Raw genomic sequence first — 19481 nt, 5'->3', positions numbered from 1 at the left:
GAGTGTGGCTGTCTGGACGGGCTGGCACCCTGTCGGGGCCGGTCTCCCCGCTCCTCTGTGTCCGGATGGGAGCGGGAGGAAACTACAGCTCCCATCATGCACCGCCCGCCGGGAGCCGTGGGTCCGCGTCGCGAGCGACAGCCCAGTGTCCAGCACGCCCTGCGGTCCCCGCCCGGCTGCCCGTCGGCGCTGCCCCGCTGCAGGCGCCGCGTGCCGGGCCCCGTGACGGTTGGGCTCGAGCCGCGGCCGTTGCGGGGCCGTCCCGTCCCGCCCCGCCCCGCTCCCATCCCCGCGAGCCTGGGAGGGGCGGTGCCGGCAGCGGGGCGGGGAGCTCGCGCCCTCAGGGCCTGCCGGTTGCCAGGACCACTGGGGCGAGCGGGGTGTCCTTCAGTGCGCAGCCTCCCCCAGCCCGCCGTGTTCCTTCGAGATTGTAACGGGAGGAGAAAAAGGTAAAAGTGAGGGGATGGGAGCTCTCAGCCCAGCCCTTTGGTGATGCTTAGTCCCTCCCTGTTTGCGATGCTAATGGGAGCAGAGGCCCTGTGCTTGCAGGCCGTGTAAGTTTGGCCCCACTGTGGCCAGATTTTCCTTGATTTACACTGGATTTGGGCAGCAGGTGTGTTGTTGAGTGCACGGACTCAGCTTCTGGCCGTGTGGAGATGTGTACTCAAAGGCTGGGCCTTTTAGTACTCGGGGAAAAAAAGCAGGCCTTCAATGATAATTTTTTCCTTTTTTTCCTTTTTTTTTTTTCCTCCCCACCTGCACAGCTGTTATCAAGAACACAAAGCCGTGATCTCCCTGCAGTTTCCCAAGTTTCTCTCCTACCAGCTTTTGACATGATTGAGCACTTGGCAGAGGATGTGCAAGCCAGGCTGCGCTCTGGAGTGACGGTCACCTCACTGGGCCAGTGTGTTGAGGAGCTTGTCCTCAACAGCATCGATGCCAAAGCAACGTGTGTAGCTGTTAGGGTGGATTTGGAAGCTTTTAAGATCCAGGTGGTGGACAATGGCTCTGGCATGGGGAGAGAGGACTTAAGTAAAATGGGAAAGCGGTACTTCACTAGTAAGTGCAGCTCAGTGGCAGACTTAGAGAATCTGACATTCTACGGCTTTAGAGGGGAGGCTCTGGCAAGCATAGCAAACATGGCCAGTGTTGTGGAAGTTTCATCTAAGACCGCCAAGACAGCAAAAACTTTTGTGAAACTGTTTCACAATGGGCATGCGCTGGAAGTCTGTGAAGCTGAATTGAACAGACCAAGTGGTGGAACGACAGTGACCGTGTGTAATCTGTTCCATCAGTTACCAGTGAGGAGAAGGTGTATGGATCCTGTGCTGGAATTTGAGAGAGTGAGACAGAAAGTAGAGGCTATCTCGTTGATGCATCCCTCTGTTTCTCTTTCTTTAAGAAATGATGTTTCGTGTTCTATGGTGCTTCAGCTCCCGAAGACAAGAGATGTTTACTCTCGTTTTTGTCAAATATATGGACTGGGCAGATCTCAGAAGTTAAGAGAAATAAAGCATAAGTCTGGGGGATTTGAGATAAGTGGCTATATCAGTTCTGAAGGACATTACAATAAGAATATGCAGTTTTTGTATGTGAATAGAAGGCTTGTTTTAAAGACAAGACTACATAAACTAATTGATTTTTTATTAAGAAAAGAAAGTGTCATTTGCAAGGCAAAAAGTGTCCCTGTGAGCAGACAGGCTTCCTCAAGTCCTGGTCGCCTTCGTTGTGGCCCAGAGTTGTACGGGATCTTTGTTCTCAATGTGACCTGTGCGTACAGTGACTATGATGTGTCTCTGGAACCAGCAAAAACTCTGATCGAGTTCCAGAACTGGGATGTTCTTCTAGCTTGTGTAGAGGAAGGAGTGAAAATGTTTTTGAAACGAGAACATTTATTTGTTGAACCTTGTTGTGAGGACATCAAAGAGTTTAATGAGGATAATAATTTTTGTTTGTATAATGCTCCAGTTATGAAGCCCACACTCCCTGATGATAAGAGCATCCAAGAAAACTTTAAGAAAGCGTGCGATGAAATTATAGATTCCTATGAAGTGTGTAAATTGCAATCAAAAGATGTCAAAAGAAAATCCATATTGGGAAAAAAATCTTCAGATCCTACAGAGTCAAATAAAAATACACAGGCAACTGAAATTTCCTCAAATCAGAAGATTGCTGAACCCGCCGGTCAATGTAGAAACAAAAAAGCAGAGATTCCACTGCCCAAGAAAGATGACACCACTTCTAATTTCATTATGTCTGATATGTCAGAACAGGAGCCAAAAGACACAAACAGTTCCCAAAAAGCGTGTGATACTCATCTCAAATCTTCAGAAAATCTCCATTCGTCTTTCACTGAAGGGGCCAGATCAGAAACAATAAAAATAGACAGTTGTGGTGACTTGCGGCATTGTGCTGAGAATTGTGCAAAAGATGTAGGAAACCAACAAGACAAAGTTGTGCAGAAAAGCAGTATGGTCTGTATCTCAAATAATGGTTTTGCTCAGTGGCCGTCTGAGAGAGAAGACCCTACTGAAACAGCAGGGGAATCTGAAACTGTCTATGGAAGTTCATTGATAAGACTACATAATGCAAGAGAAGGAGACAGGGAAACAACTGAAGAGATAGATAATGTTGGAAGAGGGCCTCTTAGTTCAGTACCAAAAATAGTGCATTCTCGCTTAGGCCTCATAACATGTGTGATGCAAAATGAGCCACCTCGTGAACAAACAGAAACAAATCTTGCATTAAACATGCACTGTAGAGCTGGCCCTGTCAGTGCCAAGCACACCTTCAGACACAAAGTGAGTTTGCCATTTCAGTCTTTAAATGCTAAGGATATTTCTAGTAATGTGAATAAAGAATATATACCTCTCTGCAGCAGAGAAATAGGCACAGCTGATGGAAATGAGCAGTTGGAGAATAAAAGTTTGCCAAGTCAAGCGCGTGATGGGAGAGACGTGTCCACTGCCACCAGTAAAAGGCATAATGAAACGTCAAATGTTACAGACTTGCCGCTGGCAACATCTTCAGGTATTCCTCACAGTAAAGCTAAAAAAAGCCCTAGAAGACAAATAGCTGATCCGAGATCACAGCCTTGCAAGAAGCTGAGCCTATCCACGCAGCTGGGTTCATTAGAAAAGTTCAGGAGATATTACGGGAGAGTCAACTGTACACTACCAACACCACTACCAGAGCAGAGTGAATTTTGTCTCCCAGTTTTTAGTGCACAAGCTAATTGTGACTTTTCAAGGAATCGCAGTGACAATCATGGGCGCTTGAACATTTGTGAGACTCCAACTTTGGATTCTAATAATAACAGCCATGTTTTGAAACCTTTGGATGAGGCTTTACTCTGCAGTGGAGAAACTTCACTGGACAAACGAGCCCTTTGTCACAGTCCTTTGACGTTGTCTGATTACTCAGAGGTTAGTAAAAAAACCATAAGTAGTGGAAGATCTCCGGGATCCCTATCATCTAAACTGTGCCGAATGAAAAGTGATCACAAAGAAGTAAAACAACTGGGTGAACAATTCCAAACAGATTCAAGTAGAAAAGATAACCGCTCTTTTGATCTTGAATCTTCAAATAATGATTTTTTGTATAACCCTTGTCAAATGTATAAATCCTCAGTGGAAGAAATGAGGGAAGGTTGCAGCATTTCTAAGGGGGATGCTTGCTCACAGTCAGATGACTTAAGAGCAGAATCCATGAAATGTACTGTCAGCCTACCACCACTCAGCAGCACTGAAAGAGAGTACACAGTCTCTGCAAGCAGTGTTTTACCATTTCCAGCAAAAAAAGACGGTATTAACATCGTTTGTGAAGATGAAAGTATGTTAGATGAATCACCAAAACAAAATGTGAAAGATCCTGAGCTTCACTGCATGACCTTCCCAAGTAACTTGGCATTCTCTGCAGACAGTGCAAGTACAGGTGATCCCAGAGATGATTTGCGTAGTTCGGACTGGCTGCAAGATTTTGATGCTTTGTCGGGGAAGACAATCTACATCAATAAAGTAACGGGACTGAGCACCTACAACACTCCTCCTGAAGAGTTTCCAGCTGCCTGCATTAAAGATTTAACAACAATGGCTGTGAATGTTGTCTCAGAGAATGGTAAGATGGTTTGTTGTTGTCATAAAAATGGGATGAGGAAAACAGTATTTGTTCTGCTAGGTGCATAGAATATTTTGCTGGCTGCACCTCATACTTTATACTGAAAAATCCACTGCCTTATGTGTAGCAGCTGTTTGGAAAACAGAATGTGTTGGTGACTATGGAGACAAAACATGTTAACGTTAAGATGTTAAAAGATAGTTTTTAATAAAATAGTGAAAAATGTCAGCTCTTAGTTTTCACTAAGCTTCATGACATTTACTGTAATCACAGTCATATAATTGCTGTCATATACAAGGGCTGCTAATTCCTCCTATTTCATTATGCTGGCCCATAATATCAGAGTCAGATGTTGGTGGTATGGCAGAAGAAGTTGAACCTTTCCACCAATATTCCATTACGTGTTGTTGCTGTGCAACAGATGGCAGCAAAGGGGCAGTCTGATAAAATGGTTTCTGACATGGGAGTGCCTATGAAGCAAAGGGGAGGAACTGAATTCCTCCATGTGGAAAAAGCTGGACCCACTGAAATTCACTGACTCTTGCTGAATGCTTATGGAGACCAGACAGTGGATGTGAGCACAGTGAACTGGTGGGTGGTGCCTTTCATCACTGTTAACAGCGATAGTGGGTCACCTCCACTGGTGTAGATTATTTACGAGTGTGGCATGCAGGCTCTTCTTCATTGTTGGCAAAAATGCATAGCTAATGGCGGTGACTATAATGAAAAATAGTATTTTGCAGCTGACTTTGAATTTCAAAGCCGCTGATTTATTAAGAATAGTGTCTTGAACACAAGTTTAGGGAGATTACACTGGTTGGTAGCAGATTGAAAGAGATAGGAATAATCCATATCCTCTTGTAGAGGATCCATATCCTTTGCAGAGGAAAAGGACCCAGGGATGTTGGTTGACACTTGGCTGAACATGAGCCAGCAGTGTGGCCAAGAAGGTCAATGGCATCCTGGCTTGTATCAGAAATAGTGTAGCCAGCAAGAGCAGAGAGGTGATACTCCTGTACTCTGGTGAGGCTACAACTTGAGTACTGTGTTCAGTTTTGGGCCCCTCACTACAAGACACTGAGGCCCTGGAGCATGCTCAGGGAAGGGCAACAAAGCCAGTGAGGGAACTGGAGCACAGGTCTTATGAGGAGCAGCTGAGTGAGCTGGAATTGTTTAGTCTGGAGAAGAGGAGGCTCAAGGGACACCTTCTCACTTTCTACAATTCCCTGAAAAGAGACTGTGGTGAAGTGGGGGTCGGCCTCTTCTCTTATGTAACTAGCAGTAGGATGAGAGGGAAAGGCCTCAAGTTGCACCAAGGGAGCTTCAGGTTGGATGTTAGGACAAACTTCTCCAAAAGAGTGGTCAGGCCCTGGAATGGGATGCTGAGGGAGGTGAAGTTCACCATACCTGGAGGTGTTCAAGAAATGTGTAGATGTAGTACTAAGGAACATGGTTTAGTGGGCAACATTGATGGTAGGTGGATGGTTGGACTAGATGATCTTAGAGGTCTTTTCTAACCTCAGTGATTCTATGATTCGTATGGATATCCTCCATCTCAGCAGTGGCTGTCTGCCATCTTGTCTAGTCATAGGCTACATATTCAATGTGCTCAAGAGAAACGTAAGATTTTGTAGGTTAGACTTAGGCATCTTCGAACTGATTAAGCTGACCATTACAGGAAAATTTATCATGTTTTTTTTTCATCATCAAATGACTTTCTGAACAATCTAGTGTTCTGCATCAATATAATAATAACGTAATTGAGGCAAGTGAAAATCAATATTCAAGTATTCTAATCATATATGGTGTGCATGTATAAGATAGAGAAGTTATCCTTGGCATCTTTTCTGATGTTACCTGTCAGAATAGTAGTTTTAATAATATCTCTGTGAGCTCTGAATTCTCACTGGCCTTTGGACAAGAAAAGCCTAACTTCATGGACAATGTATGTCCTGAGCAAGGATTTTCCCTGTGACAAGAGGGAGGGAAATGCCCCTTTCTTTGTTTATGACATGTATAAAACATTGGACTCCTGTTCATGTAAATGATTGACAGTTCTGTGAACTTGAGAGATAATCTCTCTCTGAGACAACAGCTATAAACGTTTTATCAAAGTCTGAATGAGGTGGAATTCTTAATTTTGTCCCAGTTCACCAGGAATCGCATCAGGGCATCTTGCCCTGCGTTAGGTAAGAGAGTCTGTGGCTGAGTTTTGTGACAGTTGGATGCTGAGTTACCTTGCTGTGCTGGACTGCCAGTTTGAGAATCCTCTCAAGAATCCAGTCCCCAGCCAATGGTCAGAAGTCTATGAACTGGCCACAGGACCTCATAGAACCTTTTCCTACTGAGTTTATCAGCACGCAGCTGTTTTTCTTTGGCTTTATCACTCTGCCATGTTTCCTGAATGCACACCCTTAACTTCTTAGTAGAAAGGAACTTTATTAATTCGTTATTATTTCATGAAGAATAGAAATCTGAATTGTACCAAAGGAAGGGTGAAATGTTTACCACTGTGCTGGAAATCTGAGCCGCTTAATAATGTTGATAACAGTGCAGGTTTGTAATATCATTAAATCATTTCTGGGCGGGTAGGAACATGTTGTTAGGCTAACTTTGATATGTCACGTGGTCTTACTGGCTTGTAGTTTTCAGTCTTACAAGGTGCTGATAACTGCTGGTAACTATTGATGGTGGTGGTAATGGATTGATAGTTCTGCCACTCCTGAAAAGAGGGAAGTCGAGAGTGTTTTGATTATCTGTATGCCCTCTCTTTCCTCTTAGGATAACACTTCTGATTGCATTAATTCTTGAAGTAATTTTTATGTGATTAAAGCAGTAGCCAGTTTTTAAGAATGACGGTCTTGCAGAAGCCACATTTCCAGATGCAAGTGTATCTGATAATTCTCTTTTTTTTTTTTTTTTTCACATATGTGCTGCTATTTCTTCATGCTAGATTGCCAAATCAGTGTAAGAGTCTAATTTTCCCAGGGCTAAGCATACATTCATTTGTGAGAATATAATTGTGTAGCCTTTTGTAATTTTGCACACTGATGAATCTGCAGCAGTAAATTTATGTTGTGTTTAGGGTTTCAGTGCAGGTGCCATCCCTTTAGAAGTGAGATTGTGCTACCCTTCCTTCCTAGACATCGAAAAGAGAAGACTCTAGCAAGCCAGGATCAGAGAGGTAGGGCCAGCTTTCCAGGACACAGTGTACTGCTTTAAAAACAAGTCAAAGAATTCTCCCAGATGTCCCAACAGGAACCCAGAATTACTCAAGGTCTCCTAACAATGGGACTGTGTGAGTCATCTCAGATCTAGAACTGGAAAAAAAAACTCTTCTAGGGTTGAAGGCAGGTTAGGGGGTACTTATTTACAGATTAAATACCCAGCTCTTTGTTGAATGATGCCAGTAGCTTAAAGAATAATTACCTAGTCCCTTCTTTGAACTCATTCCAACCTTGGAATGTGAAAAATAGCTTCAATCCACACATTCTTTTTGAGGTAGAACAGATGAAATCACCTTTTTGGTATGTGGCTTTGTCCAGAAGCAGTGGGTAGCTAAACAGGTCCTTCAGTTGTTTTTGTTTTTTTTCCCTCCACATTTCCAAGGCCTGTTGAATTGTGCTGCAGCTTGCTCAGGAAGCTGCGCAGGGTCTCTTCTAGATAAAGTAAACAATAGAGAAGCCCACTCTCATGCTCCGTTATTTATCTGTACATTCTCCCATTTTACTAAAAGAAAAAATTGTAATAATACTTGTGTGAGGTTGAGGTACCCAGTGTACCTTCTGCTGACAGCTTATGGTAGTCCCTGTATTATCTGTATGCTCTTTCCCAGGTGGTGAAGGCGAGTCTCTGCAGTCGATGCTTTCAGAATGGGATAATCCTGTTTTTGTTCGCTGCCCAGAGGTAAGTATTATCTTGCATCTCATGCTAACACAGGAGTTACTTTATCTGATATGGCGACCAAAATGGCAAGTATTGTAACTGTTCTGTATAATTTACTCAGTGATATTTTAGACTACAGACCCTGCAATTATGTTTTACAGGTGGTTTATATGTAAGTCATTTTTGTGCGTATATTCAGTTGGAGAAGCAGGTATTGGGCTAATCTTTCACCTTCCATCATTTCAAAAGCAAAACATTCTTGTAAGCTATCTTCTTATCTACAGAAATGTTCATCTTAAAATAAAAGAGTTATCAGATGGCAGAATGGTAATACATTGTCCTCTTTGGACAGAGTAAAACAACTCATCTTTCTCCTCTGGGCTGCAACGGGTCTTGAAAGTCTCTTTCACTGTAGTTGTTTTTGTAGCCTAGCAGGGCTATAGCATGCGAGAGGGAAACAATGTTGGAACTTTTAGAAAGACTTCCTTTGTTGTCATGAGGTAGCATTATCTTTAATCATCATGTTGTGCGTGTGTAAACTTACGTATGTAACCATTTCCACCTGCACACAATGGAGATGGAGTCACAAACCACCTGCTGGTGAATTTTTGAAAAGGAACTGTTCTGTTCATTTGTTACTGTGACAGACTCTGAGTCATTTCAGGGTGATACATTTTAAAAACACTCAGTCCACTGGGAGCTTACCTAGGCTAGTAGTCAACGTCAGGTTTTCTGACAGGTATTCACAACTAGCTGACTGCACTGAAGTTAGCAGGTAATACCCAGATGGGAAAAGAAATGGGAAGCAGAGGGATTGCCAGATTATATCTTTAACTTGTGCTACGATTGAGTGGAAAGCTTGGTTTGTCAAAATATGAAGAGCTATTTCCAGAATGTTTTTTCCCAAATAAGACTTTTTTTTTTTTTCCCAGTAGTCTTCATAGGTGGCTCGAGCCTATAAACTATTCATGTAATTCACTTTTTTTACAGATAGCTGTTGATGTGACCAGCGGTCAGGCTGAGAATCTTGCTGTGAAAATTCATAATATTTTGTATCCGTATCGTTTTACCAAAGACATGGTTCACTCAATGCAGGTACAATATGATCTATTACTAGTTTTCATGCTATAATTCCCACTCAGCGGTTGGGATTTTCTGATGTTTCTGCCTTTTAGGAGAGAGGTATCTAGGGAAATAGATCATATCCTTAATTTTCACAAACACAATCAGAAATCTTGTGTATGATATCGTCAGACACTTATGTCAAGCCAGATCTTAATATCTGGATAACCATCTATCTGCAAAGTGACTAAAATTCCTTGGCTGCATGGTTAAATCAAATCAACAGGGAACCTTGTTGCTGCTGCTTTTAAACACTGTTAACTAAATGATATTTCAACAGGTGGCTTTTTATATTTGTTGTAAATATTTGCTAGTTCATGTTCTCTTGAAATCTGTGTCCTATGTGTTCTGTATTTATTGACTTTAGAAATTTAATTCTTACGCAGAGTGGTTTCAAAAGCAAATCCTAGATTTCCTGGAAAGACTTGAAATTTCTTTTTAAGATTTTTATCTGCTCTGAAAAGTGATTCTTAAAAATAGCATCATAACATGAAGTCTAACTATTCTAATGCTCTTTTATTGTATGTTTTGATAGTTAACTTAAAAGCTCATGTGAATGTATGGCTTCAGCTTATGTTCTTTGCATTTATTGAAATATCAAAGTGAATTCTCTCCCTCTCTTTCATATTAATGACTAACAGCTTGCAAGCTAGCATTATTCTCATGCGATCATGTTGCTGACTTTGAGATTGCTGGTTCTGACTGGGTGGGACATGGTAATATTAAGGTCAGGGTGGAGAAGGATCGAAGTGATTCTCCCTTTATGTTGCGCACACAGGAATAACAAGAGAAATGAAGTTATTACAGGAAACAAATTATGTTTCAAAAAGAGAGGAGAAGATAGCTGTAAAACAGAAGGAAAAGATAGAAAAAATCATTAATGTCTAGTATCCCTTCAAAGAAATATGATCATCTATTCATTTTTACCTAGGAGGTGGACAATACATGCGTTGTAAGACAGTATTCGCAGTGAGCTCTGTACATGTCAGTCAGGGAGCCTCCTTCCTTATGTTGCATCTGTTAATTTAAGTATAAAAATTAGATACTGAAAGCATGATGCATCACTGCTCAGTATTCCATCTGAAGATCTGGTTGATGTACGCTGCTTGGGAGGAAGTTGGAATCAACTCTCAAGAGCAAGTCAGGCATAAGAAAAAGAGGGAAGAAATTGCTTCCTGACTACTACAAATGATAGCACAAGCCCTTAAGCATAGCTCAAATTATAAAAGGTTGTTTATATTCTGCCAGCTGTGAACAGCTTTGATTCCCAGCTCAAGGAGGGAGAGAAGGAGGCTTCTACCCCACCGTGTTATCCATTCTGTAAATTTCCAGCCCCCACCTTACCAGTTCTTGCCCTTGCAACTCTTTTTCAAAAGACAGATTGAGAATTGTTTTGTTGGATATTTTGCAACTTTCTTTTTTATTCCAGACTAAACTGTTTCATGACCAATTTATGGTCGTTTGACCTTCTTTTAGTGTTGCCTTCTAGCCTAAGTAATTGCTGCCTTTTCCATATTTAGCCCCTCACTGTATTATAAAGAATAATTATATAATTTCATAGTGTTGGTTTTTCTAGGCCAAATTCTTTCAGCCTTTGAGGTTAGAAAGGATGCGTTTCTAGTCCCCCTTCTAATACTGCTTTCTTGTACCACTGGCTAATGATTGTTCTGAGTATCTTTCAGGTTCTTCAGCAAGTGGACAATAAATTTATTGCTTGTGTAATCAACACTAGGAATGAAATGGATAAAAAGGAAGGTAAGAGCTGCTATAAGTATTAAAGTAGCTCTCAAGTGCACTTAAACTGCAGAGGGAACACAGTCCTGCTTGTATTGTTTCTTGCTTTGGGATGATACTGTGAGTAGAGGAAAATGTTAGCCTTCACATGAAATTTTCTGGATCTTCTTTCTCTTTATTTTGGACGTCACTGAATGTTCCTATTGCCTTCAGATTAGTATTATAAAAATAGATTATACTCGAATTACTAACATCTTTCAGACTGTGTTCACAGTGTCTGGATATTCATTGCTCCAGCTTACTGAAGCTGTGCAGAAAAGGCTTTCAAAATCAGTAATTTTTGTAACGTTTTAAAGATGGTATTAAACAGAACCGTTCTTGGTGACTTCAGCTTTCATTCTGAAGTTAAAAGAAGACTCCTATAGACAAAGTCTTCTAATTGCCCTTAATTTAAATTACTCATTTGGATCATTTCATTTCAGTTCTGTAATGACTTTGTTCTGCCAGCGGTCTTCCCCCTCACTTCACACCTGTAAAACTAACTGGTATTTATCTTGTAAATGTGGCCTCTAGGGAGTGGTCATTCTTCTTTCCTTCTTTTCTGTGTGGTTGTTGGGTACAAAGTTACCTATTTCTAATCTCTTGTACGTTTTTAGGTGGAAACCTCTTGGTTTTGGTGGACCAACATGCAGCTCATGAACGGATCCGCTTGGAGCAGCTTATTGCAGGTGAGAATGCAGATGGTTTTAGGAAAGATAGCACACAGGAATGTGCAAACAAGAGCTGTCTTAAAGGGAAAGCTCACTAACTAACTTGTCATAAGGATAAATCTGGGCTATATGGAACCAATAGAATATTGATTTGTCATCTTGACCTTGATCTCTAGCAGAGTACAACCATTCAATATTTGTAGTAGTCATAGTATTGGCAGTGAAAATTGTTACAGCGTGTCCAAAAATAGAAAATATGCACCCTATCAAACTAAAATAGTCCCAATGTAATGAAAGAGTAGGAAGACAGATAGGAAAAACAATGAACAGGAAATAGAAAAACATCAATAAGAGTTTGTGATTATGCTGTGGAGAATAAGACATGGGGTGCAGACTAAAGAGCATAGTTTGTTTGGTTTGGTTCCTTTTTAGCTGAATACCACACTTGAAGCCTAAAATTTTTACATTCTGAAACTGTTTGCAAAGGGATAATGGTCTTTTCTGTAAGCTCATTAGCCACTGGTTTCAGCGTTAAAAAGTACAATGACTATCCATCAAGTATTTAAAAATCATTGACTTTTTCTTTCATTGAGAAATACTGTGCAGTTCCTGCAGAGAGATTTCCAGGAAATCTGCTCCTTTTGGTGAGGTACTGAAAAAGGCTGAAGACTAAAAGGAGAGATGCTTAATGAATAGTATCTTAATGCCATTTATGAGAGATTTTTTCTGTGGAAAAATCGCTGTCTGTGTGTTGGACTAAATATATCAGTAGGTTTTTCTTGCTATTTAGGGTGACTCTTTTTTGGAACCGGTGGGAAAAAAACAAAGTGGCATTAACCAACCTCTCCCCTGGGACTAGATGTCTAGTTTGTGACATTCCCAGTCCTCCACAAGTTTCAGGAGAAGGCATTCTGTGGTCATTTTTAATCCAAACAGAGGATTACATGCCAAACCATCGGGTCATTAAGGGCAATGCCTGCATAAGTATTCAAAGAGGCATATTTCTAAATGTTTCATTCACAGATTCCTATGAGAAGGAAGCTACAGCATGCGGCAAGAAGAAATTACTGTCTTCCTCCATCTCTCCCCCTTTAGAGATTGAAGTTACTGAAGAACAAAGAAGAATTCTACGGTTAGTAATGGCCAGTAGCGCTAAACTTTGGGGGAAGATTTCACTATATTGCTAGGTTACCACATTTGTCGATCCTTTCCTGAGCAGAAACCAGTTGGCTGTATCTATAGTGTGGAAAATAGCCGTGCTTCTTGGGCACATCATTACATCTTAAGACAAAACCCCGTGGTGTGCTATCCCTATGCCACTGCAATATGCTGTGGTTTCCCTGGCAAAGCAAACTGTGATGCATGAGCCAGAGGAGTGTCCCAGAAGTCTCCAGCAGCTCCTGCTGTCTGGAGACGAGGACTTGGAAGTGCGCAGTGGAGTGCAGTGCCCATAGTATAGAAACAGGAACTGATTTAATAGACTCTGTTGGAGAGGGGAGGGATGGGCTATGGAAAGCTTGTATTGTGAATCCTTCAAAAATGCATTCCTTAATCGTAGATGTTTGCCAAGACTAACTAATGAGCACTGTTTCCCAAATGCTTCAGAATGGTGTACTAGTAACTATTAGGAAATTTAACTTTTGTATTGCAAGAGTGTAGACTAGATACAGATTTATTGTTCAGCTATTATACACATACTGAACACTAATTAGTCATTTTTATTTCCTCAAAATATCCCTGACTGCCCCTTCCCACATGCATTTGTGTTTGTTTCTCTTTCCCATGTTGTTCATGTTCAGTTGAAATTCTCTAACTTCCATAGGTCTACTTCGCTGTTATTCTCAAACTCCTCTTTTTTTGTGATGCCTGTGACAAACTCAACAGCTTTTAAATCACTCCTTATTAAAATTGCTATCTATTTTAGGGATACGCTTGTTTGGTGGCATGTCCTTTTTGGGTGTATTCCAATCATAACTATCACTGGTATAAGTTTGGTAACTCTTTTGTGTAACAATGGCCAATACCAGAAATTCTAAAGGAAAGTGTAAAGCACCATTATGTACCACCTGCTGTATGAGAAGTGTGAGAGGGTAACTGTGGCTGCTCATAATTCAGCAGTATTTGGATGCCTTTGTTTCTATCCTTTAATGATATTCTTGCCAATATCACAATATTTTTAATGCCTCAAGGCCAACTCTGAATTATTTTTACACTAATCTTTGAATATCTTCCATTTCTGATATATCTACTTTTGAGACCGGATGGCCAAAACCGCATACAATAAACCAAAGGACAGTATCCCATTGATTTCTACAGCAGCTTTGCAGTTGTTCCCCTGTCTTCTTTGTGTTACATCCATGCTTAGTATTTTGTCTGCTGTTTTTGGCTACTGCTTGCATGAACTGCTTGCTTATTGAACCATCATGACAGTGAAATACAGAGGGGATTTTTGAATTTTTACTGTTTAATGTAGAAATCACCAAAATGTACACATACATGGAACTATTTGATAATGATTGCTGACAGTTTCTTCTCTTTTTGATGACAAGTTCTCATCTGACTGTGAACTCCAGTTTTTGTGTGTATTTTTCCATCCATAGGGTGACACACATCAGTTTAATTAAAGGTTGTTCTTTCCTTGGCTCTCTTTGCTTTGCTTAACAGGACATGAGTTCTTTAAACCAGCACAAATCTCTTAAAGTATTTTTCTGTTGTAAGCATTTGCTGTTACGTGTCAATTGAAATAACTGTTTTTTAGGCTAGGCTTAAAGCAGTCTTTGTAGTGCGTAACTTTAATGTTTGGAGGATGTGTGGTGGTGGTATTTATGTAATAAGTTGGTAATTTTTCCTTGAATCAGACCTCTTGTGCATCTTTAGAAAATAAAAATTTATAAATTCAAATATAAAGCTCTCGGTATAGGACAGAAATATTGTGTCTAGATCTTGTGGCTGAGGAACATACAGTATGCATAGTTGACTGGAGTGAAAAACATAGTAGAAGGAAGAGTGAAAGGACAAAATTAACTGGAATCTCAAGTATGGTTTTCAACATAGGAAACTTTTAGGAAGAAACATGGAGACTACACAAATATCCACGTAAGCTGTGAAGAAGTAGCTGCTTCTGTCTTATTTCTGTTTTGTTTGTTGATGTTGTTTTGTTTTGTTTTTTTTTTCTTTAGGTGCTGCTACAAAAATTTGAAGGATCTGGGCCTTGAATTATCATTTCCTGAGACCAACAGCTCCTTGATTCTAGTCGAGAAAGTGCCACTGTGTTTTATAGAAAGAGAGGCCAATGAATTACGACGGAAAAGACAGCCTGTCACTAAAAGCATTGTGGAGGTCAGCTATGGATATGGATCAAAGCAATTTGTGATACTGTCTTTTTTTCTGTGTTAATGACCCAAAGTATAGCATATCTTTCTTATGAGAGAGACAAAGAAGTCTCTTGGCCAGTGTAGGTGCCATCTCTTCTAGTAGCTGAATAATCCTGTAGTTGAAATCCCTGAACGATAACAGAAACAACAGAAGTCTGTTTCAGACTTGAAATAGTGGAAAAGCAAAGAAACGTAGTAGGTAGTTCAGATGTTTCATCAGTTTACTGCTCATCCTTCCTGAATGCTTGAATGAACAGTAAAATATTTAATATTGCTGATACAGAAATATTACTTGTTAGGATTTAAAGTTGTTTTAATGAAATCTCTGCACAGGCAGTTCAGCTTTCTAAAAGCTGTTTCTGAAGAAGAAAAAAAGCTGTCTGAAGAAGAAATTGCTGAATGAATTGCTTGTAGTTTCCATTGTAAACAATTCTCTACAATCATAAGTGCATTAAGGACTCTCCTTAAAAATTGTTTCTGGAGTACTGTGTTCAGCTGGTAGGCTAAGCCACTGTGAATCAGTCCAGCCTTGCCACCCATCTTTTTCTATATGAAAAGAAGAAAAGATGATCCATCTGATTACTTTTTCATTTCCAATCCTGCTAGAAGCAGGGAAAAGTCAAAGTGCACTCTCCAGTGTGTCGAAAGTGCAGAAAGCAGTGGAGAAAGGTTTTAAAAAATATGCATATGTCTGAATGGTACTTAGCTGAGAATCAGGTCTGTCCCTCACTAGCACTCTTTCTTAGCTGAAGCCTCAAGATCTCATGAGCATTTTGGCAGACCAATTCTGTGATCCTTTTTGTTTTAACGAGGACTGGTAGCACGTCTTTGTGATTAAGAATTCCTTGTATCTTAGACATCAGAAATGAAATCCACACTGGACTATTATTCAAAGAAGAAAGGGCAATTATGGGAATGTGTATTCGTTAGACTGAAGTATTAGAGTTCCATGACACCCGTTTTGCAGGTATCTTCTCATATATTTTGTATACAGAGAGCATATATTATGTGTAACAGGGTATGTTTTTTAAGGAAACTGATGCAGAGAAATCAAGTGATTAGATTCAAGTCTGAGAAGACTTGGAGGGATCAGGACTTGCACCTGGATCTTTCACACTGTGGTCAGTGTACAAGCAACTGCATCATTTTTCCTGGGGCGTATCTGGAACTTACATATTAAATTATACATGAAGAGGGAGAAGAGGGGTATGGGCAGTGAAAGGGAGAAATACCAACTTAATATCTTACTTTTTTCTTTTCAGGAGTTTATTCAAGAACAAGTTGAGGTGAGTAGCTGTCTGCTTCTGAAGTTAACTGGAATAATGCAAAGCTTATTGAAAGAACCGGAGGGAATAAGTGTGTTAAGCACCAAACAAAGAGATGTGGATTTAGGTTATTTGTAGCTCATTCTTGTTACAGTTCTCCTTATTTTTCATATTACATGGAATGTAAGATGATGTTCCCTTACTCATTTTAGCTAGTGCAGACCACAGGAGGAGCACGAGGGACACTGCCTCTGACATTTCTGAAGGTGTTAGCTTCCCAAGCCTGTCACGGTAGGGGAACCGTATTTTTCTTTATTCTTTCATTTATTTTTTAAGCTTTCTGTTTTCATATGACAAAATTCCCAGGGTAGTGTTTTCAGAATGTGTTTGCAGGAATTGCATGGTTACAGACTGTTTCATAGGGATGAGGAGATAACAGCCTATTTCCATGGTGTGTCACTGCATTCTAAACAAGTCTCATAGCTGAAAGGCAGGACACAGATTGCAGATAGTCTTGTGAATCTGTTAAAGCTAAAGATAACAGACACTTCTGATATGACTCTTTAATGTTCTGCTTTAATTTCCTCTGGATGCCATTATGTGCCCACTTGTGAGAACGGACTTAGTGGCAGAGCTGGCATTTGGTTTTGGAACTCATGCCTGTCAGTGGCAAGTGCATAGAAATGATATCAGTTCTGTAGAACTGATAAAGGCTATCTTCTGGTTTTACTAACTCTTGACATGTGAGCTGATTGCATTTTCAGCCCTAAAAAAAGTCTATTCTTGCAACGCCATCTGAAAAGCCAGAATCTAATAATCCTGCAATCCGTCAGACTTGAATTAGATGCAACAGTTTAGGCTCTGGATAGCTGATCATTATGCAACAGCATGGTTAATTGAGCTAAGCCTTAAGTCAGCTTTTGCTGTTAGTCTGTAGTCTCTGGGAGCTGCCCTATTTTCTTTCTAAGAAAATTCTTTCTTTCTTCCCTCTGTTGAGGGAGGTCTGTTAGGTTGTTTGAATTCTCTTTGGCAGCACGTGCAAGAATTTTATGTTGTTCCAGGAGCTATTAAGTTTAATGACAGTTTGACTTCAGAGGAGAGCTGTCAGCTCATTGAAGCTTTGTCATCTTGCCAGCTGCCCTTCCAATGTGCTCATGGAAGACCTTCCATGATGCCCCTTGCAGACACTGACCATCTACAGCCGGAAATGCAGGTACTGTATGGGGTACTGAAAGAGGACAGCATTGTCTGGATTATCAGAGGCATATCATGCATCCGTGTTAGAAATAGGATCACAATTGCTGCATCTTATTTGAACTTTTACATAGCTGTTATTAGTAAAATAAAACTTGAGAAAATTAAGCCTCTGTTCTGTGAAAACTTTGGCAAAGATCTTAACCATATTCCATTTGAATGGTTGCACTGACTTGAATGGAGTCAACTAGTGCTTAAAGTTGAGCGTGTTTTTAAAGCAGTTGCAGTTTATAAGTGTCAAACTTTGAAAACATGTAAATGCTGATATTCTGCCGGGAGCAAAGATGCTAAAGATTAAATAAACACCTACTTTCCCAAAGTTGAAAATGCCATAAAATGGGGGGGAAAAAACCCAAAGACATAGCAACATGAAAATTTTAAAAAATAAAAAAATCCTAACTCCTTCCCTTTTGCAAATAATATAATAAGTTATTAAATTAACTTCTGTTGGAAATCATGTGGGACTTTGAATTAGACATGAAAATGGGAATGTTTCTATTAGAGAAAAGAGTATGGAGGCACTGAAATTGGTTTATGACTTATGACTTACCATAGAATCATAGAATGGCTTGGGTTGAAAAGGACCATAATGATCATTGAGTTTCAACCCTCCTGCTGAGTGCAGGGTCGCCAGTCACTAGACCAGGCTGCCCAGAGCCACGTCCAGTCTGGCCTTGAATGCCTCCAGGGATGGGGCATCCACAACCTCCCTGGGCAACCTGTTCCAGTGCGTCACCACCCTCTGTGTGAAAAACTTCCTCCTAATATCTAACCTACATCTCCCTTGTCTTAGTTTAAAACCATTCCCCCTTGTCCTATCACTATCCACCCACGTAAACAGTCGTTCCCCCTCCTGTTTATATGCTCCCTTCAAGTACTGGAAGACCATAGTGAGGTCTCCCTGGAGCCTTCTCTTTCCCAAGATAAACAAGCCTAGTTCCCTCAACCTTTCTTCATAAGAGAGGTGCTCCAGCCCTCTGATCATCTTGGTGGCCCTCCTCTGGACCTGTTCCAAGAGCTCCACATCTCTTAGACTTAGTGCTTCTTAATTTTTCTCCCTCCAGCCTAAACCTAACTTGGCTAGACTGCGGAAAATGGTGCGAGCATGGCAACTGTTTGGAAACAAAGATCCTAACCAAAAAAGGTGAAACTGCAAACCAGTATCACAATCCTACAATGAAGTGCTGAACAGTGCAGACTCCATCAGTGTTGGCGTGATCCAGGTTCTCTTGTTGTTAAACAACATCTTGTTTGGAGCCAAGTTCCCAAGCCAGCCCATAACCAACGTTTTGCCCTGAGAACTGACCTAAGAAGAAGAGACCAGCCAGGAGAACATGGCAGAAGCCCACCCTTGGAGCTTGGAGAAGCATCTTCAGCACTAAGGAACTGCTTTGTAAATGTGAGTCATACGTCAGTGCTCGACTACGGATGGCAAGAAATTTCAGCCAGTCACAGTTACTGCAAGCAGAATGGCAGAATTCTGTGCGATACAGAGACTTTTAATTAATTTATTTTGGAGTGCTTTGAAATGGAGGAGGTATTTATTAATAAAATTAACTAAACGTTCCTTGGGTTTCTGACAGTGGTTGGAATGAGGACTGACCAGCTTCTTAGTAAATACAGGTTTGATTCTAGGTAGGCCCATGTCTTTTTAACTAGGCAATGACACACCCAGCTGTTTTCTCCCACCTCCCTGCAGTTTGCATTCTTGAGTGAGTGATTTCTAAATCCTAGCGTAGCCCCACTTTCTCAGTGTACAGAAACAACTAAACAGCTCGTTCCATTTCTTACAATAGGCAGATTTTTTTCCCCCCCCACAGGTTCCAGTTTTGTTTTGTATCACATTCTAAGTTAGATGGGAGATGATTATTTTAAAACAGTAAAAGATGTCTTTTTCTTTGATCACTGATATCTTCATTCTGTGTAAAAAAGCAACTTAAAAACAAATCAGATATTGACATCTGCTGTTTCAAAAACAAAACAAGGAGTGGAAGCGTCTTTCCTTTGGTGCCTCAGCTGTA

The 19481-nt window shown here is 40.7% G+C and overlaps 1 protein-coding gene across 5 annotated transcripts; it reads left to right on the top strand.

Annotated features, from left to right (window-relative positions):
- On the top strand, positions 168-19027 carry MLH3 (mutL homolog 3). 5 transcript variants are annotated; one of them, XR_002440919.1, is made up of 14 exons: positions 168-449; positions 765-4116; positions 7202-7300; positions 7952-8022; positions 8992-9096; positions 10806-10878; positions 11514-11585; positions 12591-12699; positions 14747-14906; positions 16204-16227; positions 16419-16497; positions 17342-17419; positions 18525-18618; positions 18653-19027. XR_002440919.1 is itself a non-coding variant. In XM_021403878.1 (14 exons), exons 2-13 carry the CDS (start codon positions 834-836, stop codon positions 18606-18608), a joined length of 4311 nt encoding a protein of 1436 aa, XP_021259553.1. In that variant the 5' UTR covers positions 169-449; positions 765-833; the 3' UTR covers positions 18609-18618; positions 18653-19027. The 5 variants fall into 5 exon arrangements, 4 of the variants coding, with proteins under 4 accessions (XP_021259555.1, XP_021259553.1, XP_021259554.1 ...); XM_021403878.1 differs by having other exon boundaries at positions 169-449; positions 17268-17419; XM_021403880.1 differs by having other exon boundaries at positions 18525-19027.

This window comes from Numida meleagris, chromosome 6 (assembly GCF_002078875.1).
Source record: "Numida meleagris isolate 19003 breed g44 Domestic line chromosome 6, NumMel1.0, whole genome shotgun sequence".
Taxonomy (NCBI): domain Eukaryota; kingdom Metazoa; phylum Chordata; class Aves; order Galliformes; family Numididae; genus Numida; species Numida meleagris.
This window is presented reverse-complemented; position numbering and strand designations above follow the sequence as displayed.

Excerpts from the sequence above, each read along its gene's own strand:
- MLH3 (XM_021403878.1), top strand. The coding sequence starts at position 834 with ATGATTGAGCACTTGGCAGAGGATGTGCAAGCCAGGCTGCGCTCTGGA. Across the intron at positions 9,097-10,805 it reads ACATGGTTCACTCAATGCAG|GTTCTTCAGCAAGTGGACAA; the intron begins GTACAATATGAT and ends AGTATCTTTCAG. Across the intron at positions 16,498-17,267 it reads AGCTTCCCAAGCCTGTCACG|GAGCTATTAAGTTTAATGAC; the intron begins GTAGGGGAACCG and ends ATGTTGTTCCAG.